Source organism: Nomascus leucogenys, chromosome 10, assembly GCF_006542625.1.
Source record: "Nomascus leucogenys isolate Asia chromosome 10, Asia_NLE_v1, whole genome shotgun sequence".
NCBI classification, from domain to species: domain Eukaryota; kingdom Metazoa; phylum Chordata; class Mammalia; order Primates; family Hylobatidae; genus Nomascus; species Nomascus leucogenys.
Window position 1 is genome coordinate 84468198 of NC_044390.1, and position 19152 is coordinate 84487349.

The window sequence follows — 19152 nt, forward strand, 5'->3', positions numbered from 1 at the left end:
AAATCAATAAAAAAATTCATATAAATGGTGCTATACTAGATGTATCCTTTTAAAATTTATCCTTTCTTTTGCTCAAAGTTAGCTATGAACATGAACTTCAATTCCATTAACATGCAGAGTGCTAATCCCTTTGATTTTTACGGTTGTATATTATCCCATCACTGGAATATACCATAACTTACCCATTCTCCTGTTGATGGTGTTTATGTGGTTTCTTTCTTTTTTTTTGAGATGGAATCTCATTCTGTTCGCCCAGGCTGAAGTGCAGTGGTGTGATCTTGGCTCACTACAACCTCCACCTCCCGGATTCAAGCAATTCTCATGCCTCAGCGTCCCAAGTAGCTAGGATTATAGGTGTGCACCACCATGCCCTGCTAATTTTTGTATTTTTAGTAGAGGTAAGTTTTCACCATTTTGGCCAGGCTGGTCTTGAATTCTTGGGTTCAAGCAATCTGCCCGCCTCGGTCTCCCAAAGTGCTGGGATTACAGGCGTGAGCCACTGCGCCTGGTCTCTTGTTAGTTCTTTAATTTAATTTTTTCCTGCTATAAACAATGTTTCAGTGAACATTCTTACTGATGGTTTCTTGTGAACAGGTGTGAGAATTTCTTTAGGGTATGTATCTAGGCATGGAATTGCTTGAAATCTTTCAAATTATAAGCAACCCTTTGCAGGTGAAACAAAAGCACTTCTGGGGAACAGATGTCACCTATGGGCAGCCAGTTTTAAGCCTCTGTGTATGGCAGAGGCCTTGTGCTTTGGCCTTGGTTTGCAAAGTTGGGGCTGACATCTTTGTCTCCAGCATGTGATAACTTACCTCAGGCTCCCCAGAATTGACACACACTTGCCTTTTAATTGATGAATAGTATTGATCAATAAACTCTTTGGCGAGAGGGAAGAGCTGTTCTTTTGTGCGGACATCTTCAGGCCTCCTTGTATGCTGAGAAGGATGCATGATGGAGCCCATGCAGATGTACTCAGTGCATCCCGTTTCCTGGACGATCAAGAGATTTGGGCTATTGCTTGGTTTTACCCAAGAGTGGCAGGTGTTAGGCTGTGGGCTTGGATCTCATACTCATGGTTGAGTTTATCTGGCCCTTAATTCCCAGAGGCAGTTTCTCAAGTACCAGCTTCAAATCCTTGCCGGATATGGTCATAGTCATGTTAAGGAACAATAAGTAGCATTTTAAGGTTCCTAAAGTATTTGCTCCATCCATCTTGGGAACAGAAGCTTTTTGGCTAGGAATCAGAATCATTGGTACTAAAATCGGAAATATTTTTAGATCTTGCATGATGATCAAGGAGGAACTAATAGAGTGGCCACAGTAACTCATTTGAATGCATCTATGATAGACTGATTGCAAAACAGGACCCTAATTTTTCCCCTCCCTGTATTCACACCCTTTGTGATGTGGCTTTACAGCAATCCTCCATGAAGAAGTGGAGCCTATCCCTTAACCCCTTGACTCTGGGCTGGTTTTGACCCTTAGGATGTGGCAGAAATGACCCTTTGACAACTCTGAGTCTAGGCCTCAAGAGTTCTTGCATGTTTCTGCTCATTCTCTTAGAACCCTGCAACTACATGTGAACCAGCCCAAGCTAGCTTGCTGGAAGAGGAGAAACCACATGGAACAGGGCTGAGTTATCTTAGCCAGGACCATCCTAGACCACCTTGACCTTAGTTGACCCCTCAGAAGTAACTACAGATGCATGAGAAAGCCTCACCAAAATCAACAGAGTCTGGACCAGATCACTGATCTACCCAGCCAATCCGTAGAATTTTGAAAAATAATACGTAGTTTTAATAGTTGTTTTCAGCCATTAAGTTTCAGGGCAATTTGTTACATTGTAATAGCTTGCAGATACCATTCCTCCAAGAGGCCCAGGTTCAACAAAAATTTAAAGCAATATAGTGGTTTGTTGACTATTAAAAATATGAAATAAAAATATTGAGGACACACTGTGAAATCAAGGAAGGGTTTGTTTAATACTCCACCAGTGGTCAGACTGTGAGAGACAGAGATGGTATTCACAAGCAGCAACTCTCCTTAGATTCTTTTGTGTACTGGGTTCACAAATAAAAAGCATTTACATAAGAGAGTGAGAATCCACCAGTGGTTCTCAAACAGGGGTGAATTTCTTGCCCAGGGAATGTTAGGTAATGTCTTGGAGACTGTAAGAGTTGAAGAAGGTAGAAAGAAACAGGAAAAGTGGCTTAACAATCAGAGACAGGTTTATTTTAAAGAATAAACCTGAGAGGGGCTTCTGGCCAAGTTAGGTTAGGAGCACTCTTTATTTTTTTTTCTTTAAGTTCTGGGATACACGTGCAGAATGTGCAGGTTTGTTACATAGGTATACATATGCCATGGTGGGCACCTATCAACCCATCATCTAGGTTTTAAGCCCCGCATGCATTAGGTGTTTGTCCTAATGAGGAGCATTCTTTTTTACAGGCTAAGAGTATTTAAGGGTTTAGGGTGGTAGAGCTTATCACAAGCTTGGAATGCTTCTGTGTCTCTTTGTCTTGCTTATCTGGGAGGGAGAGTTTTTGTGTCTATTCCCATACATTTTCCTGCAGCTGCAGGCATACCCCGCAAGTCTGCTTTTAGCTTCCCTATCTTAGTGCATCTAAAGGGAAAGGAATATGCTTATTAAGGCCCACTGTTTCACTGGAGCCCATTGTATGAGTGTGAAGTTTGGTGGTTACCCAAGAGACTTTCCCCCCTCCCTGTGTGCCCGAGCTGTCTTATCTGTGTTTTACTATCTGCTTTTTCTGCTTGTTGTTAGAAGGGAGGTGATTTCCTTGAAATACATGAGGTTAGAAAGGGAGCTGGAACTTAAAATGGCAGTGTTTGCCCAAGATGGCAGTGCTCCTGCTCTGTCAGAGACATTTTTGGTTGTCACAACCTGGAAGGGGGCATACTGACATCTAGGGGGTATGGGTCAGGGGTGGTGCTCAACACCCTACAACAGAGGACAGCCCCCACAACAAAGACTTATCCGATTCCAAATGTGGATAGTGATGAAGCTGCCACCCTCTCATCTACACCCTGCTGGGATACTTACCAATGTGCTCTTAAGGTGGAGGGTGTCAGTGAGAACCACGTCAGTCTCCCAGTTCTTGACCTTGAGGAAGCGTGGACACTTGGAGGGGCTGCCATTCTTTGTGGGGGACTGTTTTCCTGAGGCAGGGGGCTGCAGGAGAGAATGAAGGTGGAAGATGAGGCAGGGCCTTGGGTGGACTGTAACACTGTCTCCACAGAGGCTGGGAGAGCCATTGTTCTTCCTGGGATCTGCCTTGAGTCACCAACTGTCTACATGCAGATTAAGATCCAGCCCTCCCTGGTTGACATGTACAAGGTTCCTGGGAACCTGATTTCCCCACCTACAGGGAAAGAAACACCATGGAAAAGCCTCTAGGGCTCTGCTCTGGGGAGAGGGGTCAGGAACTCAAAGGTGGTCTCTCTGGTTCAACTGGTCTGACACACTGAGGAAGGACTCAACGAATATTTGTTGAATGAATCCATGACTGAAAGGACACCATCAGCCTCTTTGAATGATAATAGCCCCCAGCACCGAGGAATCAAATCTAAAGCTGGGTCGATTTACTTGGATTTCTAGGCCTTTCTGTGACAGTCCAAACTCACCATTTCTGGCGAGTACTGAGAAAACAGAAAGATTTAAATTGAAAAATTTTGGGCCAGGCACAGTGGCTCACACCTGTAATCCCAGCACTCTGGGAGCCCGAGGCGGGCGGATCACTTGAGATCAGAAGTTCGAGATCAGCCTGGCCAACTTGGTGAAACCTTGTCTCTATTAAAAAATACAAAAATTAGCCGGGTGTAGTAGTGCACACCTGTAACCTCAGCTACTCGGGAGGCTGAGGCAGGAGAATCGCTTGAACCCAAGAGGCAGAGGCTGCAGTGAGCCAAGATCGCACCACTGCACTCCAGCCTGGGAGACAGAACGAGACTCCATCTCAGAAAAATAATAATGAAATAAAATAAAATAAAATAAAATAAATTGAAAAAATTTGAAGCAAAGAATATTGTCCCCAGATTTCTGGTTTCTGACTTTTAAAACTTCCAGGCTTGTTCCTGCCTCAGGGCCTTTGCACTTACCGTCCCCTCTGTTTTGAATACCTACATGGAAAGAAACCATGGAAGAGCCTCTTTATGGGGACCGTTAGTCTCCCATTTGTCTTCACTCTGCAAATGATTTGGCCAGTAGGTGAGGGGGGATAAGTCTCAGGCTGACCAGTGTTGGCCCATTCATTTTAGACCTCACTGATAAGGATTACATCTGTCTTTTTTTTTTTTGAGATAGGGTCTTGCTCTGTCACATAGGCTGGAGTGCAGTGGTGCAATCATAGTTCACTGTAGCCTTGACCTCCTAGGCTCAAGAGATCCTTCCACCTCACCCTCCGAGTAGCTGGGACTACAGGTACGTGCCACCATGCCCAACTAATTTTTTATATTTTTTGTAGAGACAGGGGTCTCACTATGTTGCCCAGGCTGGTCTTGAACTCCTAGACTCAAGTAATCCTCCTGCCTCAGCCTCCCAAAGTGTTGGGATTACAGGTGTGAGCCATCGTGCCTGGCCTAGGATCACATCTGTCTTGGATGCTCCTGGGTTATTGTCTACCTGCCTGGGCACAGGCACACACATGCATCAGGCAAGCATTGGTCACTTAGTAACTCTAAGGGAGGGGCAGCAGGTGCACCGTGATGCGAAAGCCAAGCAAGATCAGGGAGAAGATGAGCCAATGTTAAGTGACACTCATGCAAAGAGTACATCAGTGCACAGTGACCTTGAGTCAGGGCATTCATACATTCAACTAGTATTTATTGAGCACCTATTAAAATACATGCTCCACAAATACACTGGGGATTCAGCAGTGAAGAATACAGACAGGGACCTTGCCCTCTGGAGTGTTATGTGGTAGAGGTGGAGATAAACAGTAAGTAAACTAATATAGGGTCAGTATAATTCCAGGTGATGATAATAATAGAAAATGGGGAGGTGACTGTAACTAAGTAGAGGGGAGAAGGGCAAGTGCAAAGAAACTGATGTGGGAATGAGCTTGTTAAGTTCAAAGGACCAGCAAGGAGGTTCAGTGTGGCTGGAGTGTATGCATGAGGGCAAGTGTAAGGAGATAAAATCAGAAAGGAGGCAGGGCACTCATCTCACTGGCCTGGAGGAGCTCAGGCTGGTGAGGGTAGCTGTGAATTATGATCAAATGGGCTGGATCAAAGTCCAGGATAGAAGTCACAGAGAACTGCGAAGGACTAATACTGAAAACTAACATTAAATGAGCACTTATTATGTGCCAAGCAACAACCTTATTATCTCCATTTTACAGATTAGGAAACTGAGGCACAGAGAGGTTAAGTTGCCCAAGATCGTAGAGCTAATAAGCTGAAGAAAGGAGTCCAATCCAGGCAGTCTGGCTCCCAAACCATGCCCTTAACAGCTTGACTATCCTGCCTCCTGGCCATTAGGAATAATTCACTCATTTAACATATGTTTATTGAGTAGTTCCTATGTGCCAGGTGAGGCAGCAGAGACCAAGACTACAGTGACAAACTAGATGGATGTGATCTCTGCTCCCATGGTGTCACAGTCCTGTAGGGGGTGATGAAAACTGAATGAGCCATTGCAATCGATTTAGCACAATGGATGCCATTACATGGGACCTTGGCAGCACAGGGGAGGTGGGAGCACAGAGAAGACACATCTAACTTCTAGGTCAAGACCAGAAGATGAGTACGTGCCAGCCAGGCAAAGAAGAGGAAGCAAGGTCTTACAGACAGAGAGAACAGATCATGCAAAGGTCTTGAGTTAAGAGAACTATCATGGCCACCTTTGAAGCCAGTGGAATAAGAGTTCTGTGTTAAAGCATTCATGGCGCCATGTTGGAGCCTGGGCAACAGGAGGTGGGAGAAGAGCGTGCCACTGTTAAAGATTGCTCCGGAAGAGTGCAGACTGTGGCAGCACAGGCAACACATGGAAGGTGCTAGGATTCATAAGCTTCCACGTCTCCCCGCCCTGGCCAGATCTGGTCCTCCTCAGTGCCGGGCACTACCAACCATCTGTGCAGGACAAGCCACAGGTGGGAGCTATCTTAGTCATCAGCCTCTTCTCTATCTCCCACACCCAACTCATCACTGACGCTCCCCCATTTTAGCTTTTTAACTAGCTCTGGAATCCATTCACTCCTCTCCCCTTCCGCTGGCCAGCACCCTGACCAAGTCATCTCTTACTTGGATGATCACGATCACCCCCTAAATGTTAGCCATTGCTTATTATTATAAATGTTATTATTATGTGACTACTAGCCCAATTTACAGTATTAGAAGTATAAGTATTACTTGTAGTACTGCAATACTTCTGCAAGTATTACTACTTGTATTACTTGTATATTATTACTTGTATTATTATTACTACTTGTATTACTATTATTACTTGTATTATTATTACTTATATTATTACTTGTATTACTATTATTATTACTTCTGCAAGTATTACTACTACACTACCACACTGGGAGCATGATAAAGGTTTGGATGAGTTCTTTCCTTTGTTCCTCATTTATACTTTCTAGCCTAAGTTATTGTGCCCATGTTTCCCTAGGAAGTTGCATACAAACAACCCCACTTTGTTCGAAGGCCTGGCCAGGCACCCTAAACACTTCTTTAGGATCCTGTCTCCCCTCCTGTGTCTTCCAGGAGGAGTCTTGGAGGTGATGAAAGTCACATCTGGGCATGGCTTGTAGTAAACACATCCCTCTGATTGTGCCAACAACCTGTATCATTGAGAAAAAAAATAAACAATCCTACCTTGCCCACAGGAAGGCACCCCAGCCATTCTCCCTACATACCTAGTTTCACTCAGCCAGTTTAGAAACCCTCTCGGCCACCCATGTGAACACTGTAGAGGCTGAGGAGCAGCTGAAATCCCAGGGTGGGGATGACAGATGTGGTGGTGACATCGGGTCTGGGCCCAGGACTCAGAGGGAGGGGTCCAGGCATGAGGAGGAGGAGCACGGTGTGGCCTGTGGGCAGCAGCCGACAGTCTTCATCGACAGGGAGGGGGAGGAGCAAGATAATAGGACTAATAAAAGAGGCCATCTGCGGAGGTCCCAGATGTGCGAGGGGTGGTCGTTAAGAGTCAAGTAATTGGCTGCCTGAGTGCGAGCCGTGCCACCCTCCGCCCTGGGTTTCACTGGATTGCACACTTGAAACCAGGCATTAGGAGGCTTCTGGCAGGGCTGTTGTACTTGGCGCTTTGATGTTTTAATTAGCCAGCAGCAATATTAGATGACTCATGAGGGGAGAAACAGGGAGATTAATATAGCAGTCAGGGGCCCTGCATGCAGGATGCAAATGACTTTTCTGAGTGGGCACCAAAGTTCTCCTGGTCAAAATGCAGATTAGCAGCACTTGTGAGTTATTATGTTGGGCACAGGGCACAAGTGGGCTTTGGGCTGTGGCTACATACACCCTTTTCTGGCTTTATGTCTGCAGTGGGGACAATGGAAGCTTTTAGGTGGGAGGAGACATTGGCTCGCTCTTTGTGGACCCCTGGGACACCTGCCCCTGAGTGTGCAAAGGAGGCCATGAGCTCATGGGCATTTTCATAGCCTTGTCAACACCTCTTTGCCTAGGAAGTTTGCAGAGGCCCTGAAGGAATGAAAGGAAATGGTCCTGCAGCCAGGCTCAAAACGAGGCAGGGAGGTGCGGTCATGTCAGCCTGGGCTCTGGAGCTGAGAACGCCACTTCCAAGGACTGCTGAAGCTCTGATTCCTTTTCCCCTCTCTCCTTTTCTCCCTTCTTTCTCCCCTTCAACAAGTGCATATTGAGCACCTACTATATTTTGGGGACTAGTATTCTAGGACTCAGCAGCCACTGAATGACTCTCATCCCACAACTGGGAAAAGCATCTTACAGCTGCTTCTTCTAAAGCAGAGATCTGCAGACGGCATGGCCCACTGTCTGTTTTTATACAGCTCCTGAGCTAAGAAGGATTTTTTCCATTTTTGGATTATTGAATGCAAAAATCAAAAGGAGAATATTTTGTGACACATGAAAGTTATATGATGTTCATATGTTAGTATCCATAAATAAAATTTCATTGGGGCTCATTTGTGTCCATATAGCATGTGGCAGCTTTGACATGACAATGTCAGAGCTGGCTAGTAGTTTTGATAGAGTTCAGGGCCATGTGGCCCACAGAGCCAAAAATATTTATCTTGTCCTTTAGATAAAAGGTTTGTAGACGCCTGATGTAAAGGGTTGAATTCCAGTGGCTGACCCTGATCACTGAGTTTGCTCAAATGCCGTCATGTTAGAGATCTTTCCTGATCATCTGGTCATTCTTTTTTTTTTTATTTTTTTTTGAGACGGAGTCTCACTCTGTCACCCAGGCTGAAGTGCAGTGGTGTGATCTTGGCTCACTGCAACCTCCATCTCCTGGGTTAAGTGATTCTCCTGCCTCAGCCTCCTCAGTAGCTGGGATTACGGGCATGCACCACCATGCCTGGCTAATTTTTCTATTTTTTTTTTTTTTTAGTAGAGACGAGGTTTCACCATGTTGGCCAGGCTGGTCTTGAATTCCTGACCTCAGGTGATCTGCCCACCTCAGCCTCCCAAAGTGCTAGGATTACACGTGAGCCACTGTGCCGGCTGTGATCATTCTTTAAAGCAGTGTCACCTCCTTGTCATTCTCTGCCCCCAATCACCCTTACCATGCTTTGTTTTCCCCATAGCACTTAACACTACCTGTGGTCATCATGAGCATGTATGTACCTGGACATGTATGTGCATATCTACAGTTCTATATCTTGTAGATATAGATTTACATATACCTATATAGGCATTTCGATAATACTTGTTTTCTGCCTACCCACTGTTCAGTTTGTTCTATCCCTGAAACAGTACCCAGCACACAGTACATGTTCAATAAACATATGAGATCTGCATGAGACTGCATTCTGTCCTTCCTCCAAATTTATTTGAAGCCTGTGATAGTTAATATTGTGTGTCAACTTGATTGGATTGAAGAATGCAAAGTATTGTCCCTGGGTGTGTCCGTGAGGGTGTTGCCAAAGGACACCAACATTTGAGTCAGTGGACTGGGAAAGGCAGACCCACCCTCAATCTGGGTGGGCACCATCTAATCAGCTGCCAGTGCAGCCAGAAGAATAAAAGCACCAGAGGAATGTAAAAAGACCAGACTGGCTTAGCCTCCGAGCCTATACCTTTCTCCCGTGCTGGATGCTTCCTGCCCTTGAACATCGGACTCCAAGCTCTTTAGCTTTGGGACTTGGGCTGGCTTCCTTGCTCCTCAGCTTGTAGATGGCCTATTGTGGAACTCACCTTGTGTTCGTGTGAGTTAATACTCCTTAATAAACTCCCCTTTATATATACATCTTTCCTATTAATTCTGTCCGTCTAGAGAACCCTGGCTAATACAAAGTCCTAACCCCCATCCCCCCACCCCCATGTGATTTTGTTGGGAGATAGAACTTTTAGGAGATAATGAAGGTTAAACAAGGTCATAAGGGTGGGGCCCTAATCTGATAGGATTGGTGGCCTTATATGAAAAGGAAGAGAGAGCTCTTTCTCTCTGTCTGCCATGTGAGGACACAGAGAAGGCAGATGTCTGCAAGCTGACAAGAGAGCCCTCACCAGAACCTGACCATGCTGGCACTATGATCTTGGACTTCCAACCCCCAGAACTGTGAGCTGTAAATTTCTGTTGTCTAAGCCACCCACACAATGGTCCTTTGTGATTAAAACCTGAGCAAACTAACACAAGGTCTTAAAAGTTTCAACACTGTAGAGTTCCTTAAATGCTAAGCCAAGGACATTGGCCTTGATTTCATAGAGAATCACGAGCCCTGAAGCTGCCTGCCTGAGTGAGTGATCTTATCTCAGCTGGGTTTTAGGAAAGACATGATTGCAAGGATTGCGGGAGGGAGAGGGTCAAGGCAGAGAGACTCATGAGGAGGATGGTGCAATGAGGCTGGGAGTAGCCATGAGGTGGGAATGCAGCTGCAGGGGCAGCAGGACTGGAAGCGGGGAACTGAAGGTTGGGGGCTCCGGAAGTGGAACTGAGAGTCTCTGGGTAGGAGAGGATCGGGGCAAAGGATAAAGTCAACATGGGTTGGGTAAGTGGAAGGACGGTGGGTTTTTTTTTTTTTTTGAGATGGAGTTTTGCTCTTGTTGCCCAGGCTGGAGTGCAACGGTGCGATCTCGGCTCACTGCAACCTCCACCTCCCGGGTTCAAGCGATTCTCCTGCCTCAGCCTCCTGAGTAGCTGGGATTACAGGCATGTGCCACCACGCCTGGTTAATTTTTGTATTTTTAGTAGAGACGGGGTTTCTTCATGTTGGTTGGGCTGATCTCGAACTCCTGACCTCAGGTATCCGCCTGCCTTGGCCTCCCAAAGTGCTGGCATTACAGGTATGAGCCACTGCACCCGGCTGGATGGTGGGCTTTTTAGCAGATGCTAGGAAGTAAGAAGCAGGTGTGCTGGGCAGTGGACGGAGGGAGATTTTTTAGGCAAGAAGACAGAAACTCAGCACCAGAACTCAGAACACCTAGACACAGAGGCCAAGCACCTGCCCTTCCCCAGTAGTGGCTGTCACTGCCATGAGCCTCACAGTGAAACCAGGACTGACAGCTACACCAAGGGAGGCAGACAGGCACCTCCAAGACATACAACATCTTAGAAGCTATTATGGCAGCAGTCCTCAACCTTTTTGGCACCAGGGACCGGTTTTGTGGAAGACAATTTTTCCATGGACCGGTGGTCGGGGGCATGGTTTCAGGATGATTCAAGTGCATTACATTGATCATGTGCACTATTTCTATTATTATTATATTATAATACACAATGAAATCATTATACAGCTCACCAGAATGTAGAATCAGTGGGAGCACTGAGCTTGTTTTCTGCAACTAGATGGTCCCATCTGGGGGAGATGGGAGACAGTGACAGATCATCAGGCATTAGATTCTCCTAAGTGCAGGCAGCCTAGATCCCTTGCATGTGCAGTTCACAATAGGGTTCCAGCTCCTATGAGAATCTAATGCCGCCACTGATCTGACAGGAGGCAGAGCTCAGGCGGTAATGCGAGCGATGGGGGGCGGCTGTAAACACAGATGAAGCTTCACTTGCTCGCCCGCCGCTCACCTCCTGCTGTGCAGCCCAGCTCCTAACAGGCCAGTACTGGTCTGTGGCCTGGGGTTTGGGGATCCCTGTATTATGGGCTGAACCATGTCCTCTCTCCCCATCCCCATCAAATTCATATGTTGATGTCCTAAACTGCCTCGGAATGTGGCCTTCTTTGGAGTTAGGGCCTTTACAGAGGAAATCAAGTTAAAAATGAGGTCATCAGGGTGGGTCCTGATCCAGTAGGGCTGGTGTCCTTACAGAAAAGAGAAATTTGAAGGCAGATGTGCTCACAGGGAGAACGCCCTGTGAACATGAAGACGGCCACCTACAAGCTAAGGAGGGAGGACTGGGTCAGCTTCTCCCTCCCAGCCCTCGGAAGGAACCAGCACTGCCAACACCTGGATTTTGTATTTCTGGCCTCCAGAACTGTGAGGCAATCCATTCTGCTGTTTAAGCCACCCGGTTGTTTACAGCAGCCCTAGTAAACTAATCTAAGAGCTAATGCCTAAACTTGTATAAAGCAAGTCGCTTCTTATTCTTATGCTATCAGCACCAGTGACAGCTCCTCTCTTAGAGGCCTGCAGCAATCTGCCCTGTTTGGCTTGTCCTGAAATGAGGGCAGCACACTGGGGCTGAGCTGGGCAGAAGGCCATTCACACCAGGGGCCAGACGCCACACACTGTGCCTTTTGCTGCAGCCCTGGGCAGCACCGCATCCACCTGTGGGTACCACCTCTCCCGGGCAGCAAGTGTAACCCAGTTACAAGCTAGGGTAGCTCAGGGTCCAGGCCCACAGACTCACAAAACCAGAAGGTACCCACTTATCCATAGAATTAAAAAATTGCTATGTATAGAACTTAACCAAGTGTATTTAGTACTTTGGAATATAATTTCCTTTAGTGTATTCAAAGCACTATGTCTAAAGTGATTCGTTCCTTAAGATAACTCAATGGAAACTTGACATTGCTGGCCGGGCACGGTGGCTCACACCTGTAATCCCAGCACTTTGGGAGGCTGAGGTGGGCAGATCACCACGAGGTCAGGAGATTGAGACCATCCTGGCTAACACGGTGAAACCCCGCCTCTACTAAAAATACAAAAAAATTAGCCGGGCGTAGTGGCGGGCGTCTGTAGTCCCAGCTACTCGGGAGGCTGAGGCAGGAGAATGGCGTGAACCCGGGAGGTGGAGCTTGCAGTGAGCCGAGATCACGCCACTGCACTCCAGCCTGGGCGACGGAGCGAGACTCCGTCTCAAAAAAAAAAAAAGAAACTTGACATTGTGACATTGCTTACTCTGTCCCCCTCTCTCTCTCTTCTGTAATTCAACAGTCTGTAGAGGGTGATTAAGAAAGGGGGTGCTTGGGAGTCAGACTCATCTCAGTTAAGGATTCAGGGTGATACTGGAGACCTCTGGAGGACCAAGAGGCATCAAGGCTGAATTTTTTAAGCTTTCTCCAAACTGCCGTGATATCACAGTATAGCCAGATGTTACTGGACAACTTTCAGCTTGGTCCTATTACCAGATCAGAATGTATATATACACTAGGAATTAATCTGAACATCAACCCTGTAATTATCTCGTGGCCTGCCCTACGATACTGCATTGTACCGTGTTTGTCTGTTGAAAGCCTTAACTTGCTAAATGCAAATATTGAAAATGCACAACAAGTTGCATGTTTATGTTTTGGCCCTTTTATCTTAGAAAATCCTGGGAACCTCAGGAAATGGAAGTAGGCTGGGGCTGTTGACATGTAAGAGCCTCTGTTTGGTTGGGGGTTGGTTTTGGCAACTAATACCAATTTACAGAGAGGAAGAAAAATGACTTTCACCCAACTTGCCCTTTTTGATAAAAGCATTTCAATATGGGGTGACGCAGTGAAGGAGCATGCAGAGTGGTGTCACTGATTGTGAACCACAGTGTCATTGTCAGACCTGGACAACGGTCGGGACAGCCTGCATTGAATATACTCACTCTTGAACAGTTGGCAAAATATGTGGAAATTCCAGCAGGGCTGAACCCAAACACCAGTCAATTCACGCACCACTTCCTGGCTCTGACCACCCAGGACAGCAAGCTTGGTTGCTGGCCTCTTGGCTCAGTGACCTATAAAGACCTGGGAGTCACTGGGCAGGCAATGCCTCAGGTGGAAGGAAGGAAGATGCCTCTGGGATGGAGAGAGACTGTTCAGTATATATCCTTAGAAAGCATCTTGTTGGGGGGTCTGCTGGTTTGAGGGCACCCTGGGAATGTTGGATCACCCTAGGAAGTGGGGCACTGAAGATGCTTTTGGGAAAATCCAACTTGGGTATCTAGACCAAGGCAAGGGATACCTGACCTAACTGAAGTAGGGGCAAAAATGGGTTGGACCACAGCTTAGAACTAGGGATTTGGGGCATCCTCCTACAGAGGGAAATTAATCTCAAAATGCAAAAGGTTTCTCAAATGCTTCGAGAGAGACTTAGGGAAGGGAGTAACCAAGAAGCACCCTGAGATGTCAGCCTCAAGGGAGCCAAGGGACTCTGCCAAAGCCAGCCAAGGGAGCTCTGTGGGTAACATCTGTGCATGAGTCTATGAAACCCCAAATATCACAATACGATGACTACTGTGTGTATCTCCATCTGTAGTTTGTCTTGAAAGTAGAAGTTTTCAGAAGTTGAGGTGCATATTAAATGAGAAGAGGGGATGGCTCAGCTGTGAACTGCTCCAGGGCAGTGATCATACTCAATTTCATTTCTTTTGAGATGGAGTCTCACTCTGTCACCCAGGCTGGAGTGTAGTGGCACCATCTTGGCTCACTGCAACCTCCGTCTCCCAGGTTCAAGTGATCCTCCTGCCTCAGCCTCCCAAGTAGCTGGGATTACAAGTGTGTGCCACCACACCTGGCTAATGTTTTTTGTATTTTTACTAGAAACAGGGTTTCACCATGTTGGCCAGGCTGGTCTCAAACTCCCGACCTAAAGTGATCCACCTGCCTCAGCCTCCCAAAGTGCTGGAATTACAGGCATGAGCCACCACACCCGGCCTTCATTTCATTTTGAGTAACATTCAGTAAATGCCTATTTGGTGCCTGACCTGGGCTAGGCCACTGCACATCCATGGGCTCATTGAATCCTCATGGTAACTCATTCTTCAGATCAGAAAATAGAGGCTGTGAGAGGTGATGTGGCTTTCCCCAAATTAATGAAAAACAAGCAATAGTGCTGGGCTTGGAATCCAGGCTCTCAAAGTTCCCCACTTTCCACTCAAGGCCCTCCTGCTCTTTACTCTGTGGGTTTCCACAGCCTGGCCCCCAGGAGGCATAAACCACATCTGTCCCATTGGTTTCAATGACTGACAAAGATGACGATGTGGTCATAAAGGGGAAGAGATGCAGCCTTGTCATGACTCAATGGGTGGTCACTTTGGGCTTTGGGTCACTCGTGGGCCACAAGGGTTTCATCCGTAAAATGGGCAAAGTGCTTCTTATCTGCCTCAAATTAGCAATATATTATTTAGCCAAATAAGAACAACAGTAATTACCCCAACATTTTTGAGCATTTATTCTGTGCCAGGCCCTGTAGAGTGGGCTCAGGGCTCCATGGCCTGGGTTCAAATCCCATCTCCATCACTTACTGGTTATGTGACCCTCGTTGAACCACAAAACCCTCTGTGATTCTCAGTTTCCTCATCTGTAAAATGGAGACAATCACAATATTTCATTGGGCTGAGCTGGGGGTTCAGTGAGACCATGGACCTAAAGTGCTTAGCACAGTACTGATATTGCTCAATAAATATATTAGGTCCCATTGTTATGGTTGACATCATTATCTCATATGTTATCTCATTTCATCCTCCCCACAACTTGATGAGCCTATTAGCCCCTATTAGGAAAGGGAGGCTTAGCACAGATGCTATGAATCATTAGTTGTCTGACCAAGGTCACCAGCTAGCTGCTGGACTCCTGGCCTCAGTGCTATGGGCTCGTGAGTCCAAGGGTTAAAATGGCTACCCACCTGCACCGTGATATTATTATCACTGTTACTATTTTTTTATTTTTTATTTTTTTGAGATAGGGTCTCACTCCAATGCCCAGGCTGGAGTGCAGTGGCGCGATCTCGGCTCAATGCAACCTCCGCCTCCCGGGTTCAAGCAATTCCCCCGCCTCAGCCTCCTGAGTAGCTGGGACTACAGGCACACGCCACCAAGCCCAGCTAATTTTTGTATTTTTAGTAGAGACAGGGTTTCACCATGTTGGCCAGGCTGGTCTCGAACTCCTGATCTCAAGTGATCCCCCCCCTCATTGGCCTCCCAAAGTGTCGGGATTACAGGTGTGAGCCACCGCGCTGGGCCATTGTTACTGTTATTTTCTATCCTGACATCATTACCGTACAATGAGTCAGGGCTGATTTAGAAGGCTTCCTGGTGAGCACGCTGGGTTGTCTCCAAGAGGCAGAGCATTTTACTGGTTTGCCTTCATTCAGACCCAGGCCGGCTGGAGCTGGCTACACCCTTTTGGTTTTCAGCAAGGCCAGCAGTAGCAGGCCAGTTGGTGTCACCCTGGTGACCTTGGATCCCCTAAGATTGGGAAAGAAATGGCCCGCAAGCCTGTCCCCCACCTTTCTCATAATTTAGAGCTCTCTAGAGAAGCTGGGGGGTGCTGTCATTTACCTGGAAATAGGGAAAATCTTCTCAACAGATTTTGACATTTTGAAAGCAGCTAGCAAGCCCTGTGTCCTCAGGGGAGAGAAAATGCCATGATCCTGAGGCGGCTGAGCTTGGGGAGTGGGATTTCGATATAACAGTCATCTCTCTATCTGATCGCCTTTACCAGCCAGAGGCTGGAGGGAGGGGCAAGGGCAGTGGGAAGGATGGAAAAGAGGAGAGAACCCCAAACGGAAACACCACTTCCCCAGGTCCAGCCCTGTCCCCACTCGAAGCTCATACTAAGTGTTTGATTGACGCTTAATTGGTATCTGAAAATAGATGTTCCGTCCCCAAACAGGGCACGGTTCTACCCCTTCTCTTTTAGGAAGGCAAACCAGACAGGTAAGGGAAACAGTTGCTTAATAAGAAAGGCAGGCAAGAAGGGCTTGATTTGAATCCTAAGTTTGTGCAGGGAGGATGGCCCGACAGCAGGTCCTCATATTATTTATCTAGGGCAGCTTTTTACTTAAGACGATTATTATGATAAGAGCCTTTAGGATGATGTTAAAACTCAACATGTGTCTCAGGTGGTGTTAGCACCAAAGACAACCTCAGAGAACTAATAATGATCCTTAGCGAAAAAAATAAAAAGCAACGTATCAGCCACAACCATTCCCTTGACTATAATACCTTTTTCCATTTTCTTTTAGGCAAACTTCTACCTGAGCTTCAAAATCCAGACCAGGTGTCACTTCTTGGGGTAAACCTTCCCTGGTACCTGCTTGCTGAGGTAATTATGTTCCCAAAGCATTTTGTGTTCCTCTTTATTTCAGCACTAATTGAACTAATTATATGAGTCTCTCCCCACATGCAGCCGTGAGCGTCTCAAGGGCAGGGAGGTCTGTGTTTGCTCAGCTTTGCGTCTACCCCAGAACTATGCACATGGCAGGTTATCGAGTGAATGGTGACCCGTGAACTGATTTGTTCTATCTACTATCCCAGGCCAGACGCGATTCGCAAGGGGATGGTGAAGATGAGGGTCACAAAGTCACACACACAATGCACTCTGTGACTGGGGACTCGAGTCTCACTGGCCCCACCCACAGTGACCCAGACTGTTGGCAAGAGAAATGACTGCTAGATAAAGATTAATGCCTCAGCCTCCTGAGATGGACTTAAAAGAACATGCCTCTAGGGCTGATTTTCTTTGAATCTTGACAAATAAGAGCATCGAAGAGGGTGGGGATCCCTTCTGGGATTCCCAAGGAGTCAGACCTCACTATTTCCTCCAGGAACTCATAGTCTCCTGTGTCAGGAAGTTCTTCCTCATGTCTAACCTGCATCCGTCCTGCTTCAATTGCATTCCATTGCCTTTTGCCCAGTCCTTGGCAGTTGCTTTGCTGCCTTGCCTAGCTGCTTCTCAACCCCCACCTATCCCTTCCTGTCTCAGGATTGCAGGTAGTGGCTGGGTTCCTCTTTGTGACATTAACAACGCTAGGCCCCCTGTGGATGCTTAAACAAGCCGTAAATGTGGGTTACAACTGGAAGGATAGAAGCTGATTCTGGCCGGCCGGGCGCAGTGGCTCATGCCTGTAATCCCAGCATTTTGGGAGGCCGAGGCGGGTGGATCACGAGGTCAGGAAATCGAGACCATCCTTGCTAACACAGTGAAACCCCGTCTTTACTAAAAATACAAAAAAAATTAGCCGGGCGTGGTGGCGGGCGCCTGTAGTCCCAGCTACTTGGGAGGCTGAGGCAGGAGAATGGCGAGAACCTGGGAGGCGGAGCTTGCAGTGAGCGGAGATCGCGTCATTGCACTCTAGCCTTGGCGACTGAGCGAGACTCTGTCTCAAAAAAAAAAAAAAAGAAGCTGATTCCAGGAGCTCCAGGTACAGTGGCTTTGAGCAGGTAGAGGCGAGGTTAGGAGATAGTCTTTCAGGATGGAAAAAAGAACATTGTGTTTTCTATTAATTTGCTCACCCTGGGAAGCATTTCTGAAGCCGGTGCCTATGGAGATGGCTAGCAGGCAGTAATAGGGCTGTTTCCTTTGCGCTGGAGCTGGGACTCAAATGTATCCGAGCATTAGGGTCTCTGCCTCCTGACAGCTCCATTTCTGAGAGGCATTTGGAAAACTGAATCTCAGACAACAGAGCCAGGATGATTTCGCAGGCCTGTGACTTTTTTTTTTTTTTTCTTGAGGCAGAGTCTCACTCTCTTGCCTAGGATGGAGTGCAGTGGTGCAATCTCGGCTCACTGAAACCTCCAACTCCCAGGCTCAAGCAATTCTTGTGCAGCCTCCCGAGTAGCTAGGACTACAGGTGTGCGCCCTCACGCCTGGGCTCATTTTCGTATTTTTAGTAGAGATGGAGTTTCACCATGTTGGCCACGCTGGTTTTGAACTCCTGACCTCAGGTGATCTGCCCACCTCAGCCTCCCAAAGTGCTGGGATTACAGCTGAGAACCACCTTGACTGGCCTGGCCTGTGGTTTTAAATCTTTTTGGCTCAAATCCTACATTCAGGATTCGATGGTGGGCAAAGATGAACGTAAATCCCAAGCTCTGCTGGTCTATCAGTCATGCACCCAGGAACTCTCTAGGCTAAAACTGCTCGGCAGACTTACTTCACCTTGGAAGAGTCAGTCTTACCCCCTTTCTCCAGCACCCTCAAAGTCCTTCACTTCTCCAAGCAAATGGAATTTCTGTATTAGCAGAGCCTAAGGCAAGCTCTCCATATATCTTCCTTTCCTTTCATCGTCACATCCTGCAAAGGCTAGTGGTCCTCCTTCCAGTGCTGAGTTTGTGCAGGGAGAATGGCCCAGAAGCAGGTAGGTCCTCACGTTATTTATCTAGGGTAGCTTTTCACTTAAGATGATGATTACGAGAAGAGCCTTTAGGATGATGTCAAAACTCAGCATGTGTCTCAGGTGTTGTTAGCACCAAAGACAACCTCAGAGAACTAATAATGATCCTTAGCAAGAAAAAAAAAGCCATGTTATCCGCCACAACCATTCCTTTTTTTTTTTTTTTCAGATGGAGTCTTACTCTGTCGCCCAGGCTGGAGTGCAGTGGCGTGATCTGAGGTCACTGCAACCTCCACCTCCCAGGTTCAAGCAATTCTCCCACCTCAGCCTCCTGAGTAGCTGAGATTACAGGCGCCTACCATCATGCCTGGCTAATTTTTGTATTTTTAGTAAAGACGGAGTTTCGCCATGTTGGCCAGGCTGGTCTCAACCAAACTCCTGACCCTCAGGGCGATCTTCCCTGCCCTTTTGGCCCCTCCTCGGCCCAAAAGTGCTGGGAATATCTCAGCAGTGCGCGGTGAGGTCCCTACCGTCCAGTCAAGGGTTACT

General features: G+C 47.1%; 1 protein-coding gene across 2 annotated transcripts in view; it reads right to left on the reverse strand.

Annotated features, from left to right (window-relative positions):
- NOS1 (nitric oxide synthase 1) overlaps positions 1-19152 on the reverse strand; it is a 152471-nt gene that overhangs the window by 79043 nt on the left and 54276 nt on the right. For both annotated transcript variants that reach the window (XM_030821472.1, XM_030821471.1), the window contains exons 4-5: positions 3065-3193; positions 847-992 (exon numbers count right to left, since the gene is read on the reverse strand). In XM_030821472.1, the coding sequence (XP_030677332.1) occupies positions 847-992; positions 3065-3193 (275 nt within the window). The remainder of the gene's footprint in view (positions 1-846; positions 993-3064; positions 3194-19152) is intronic.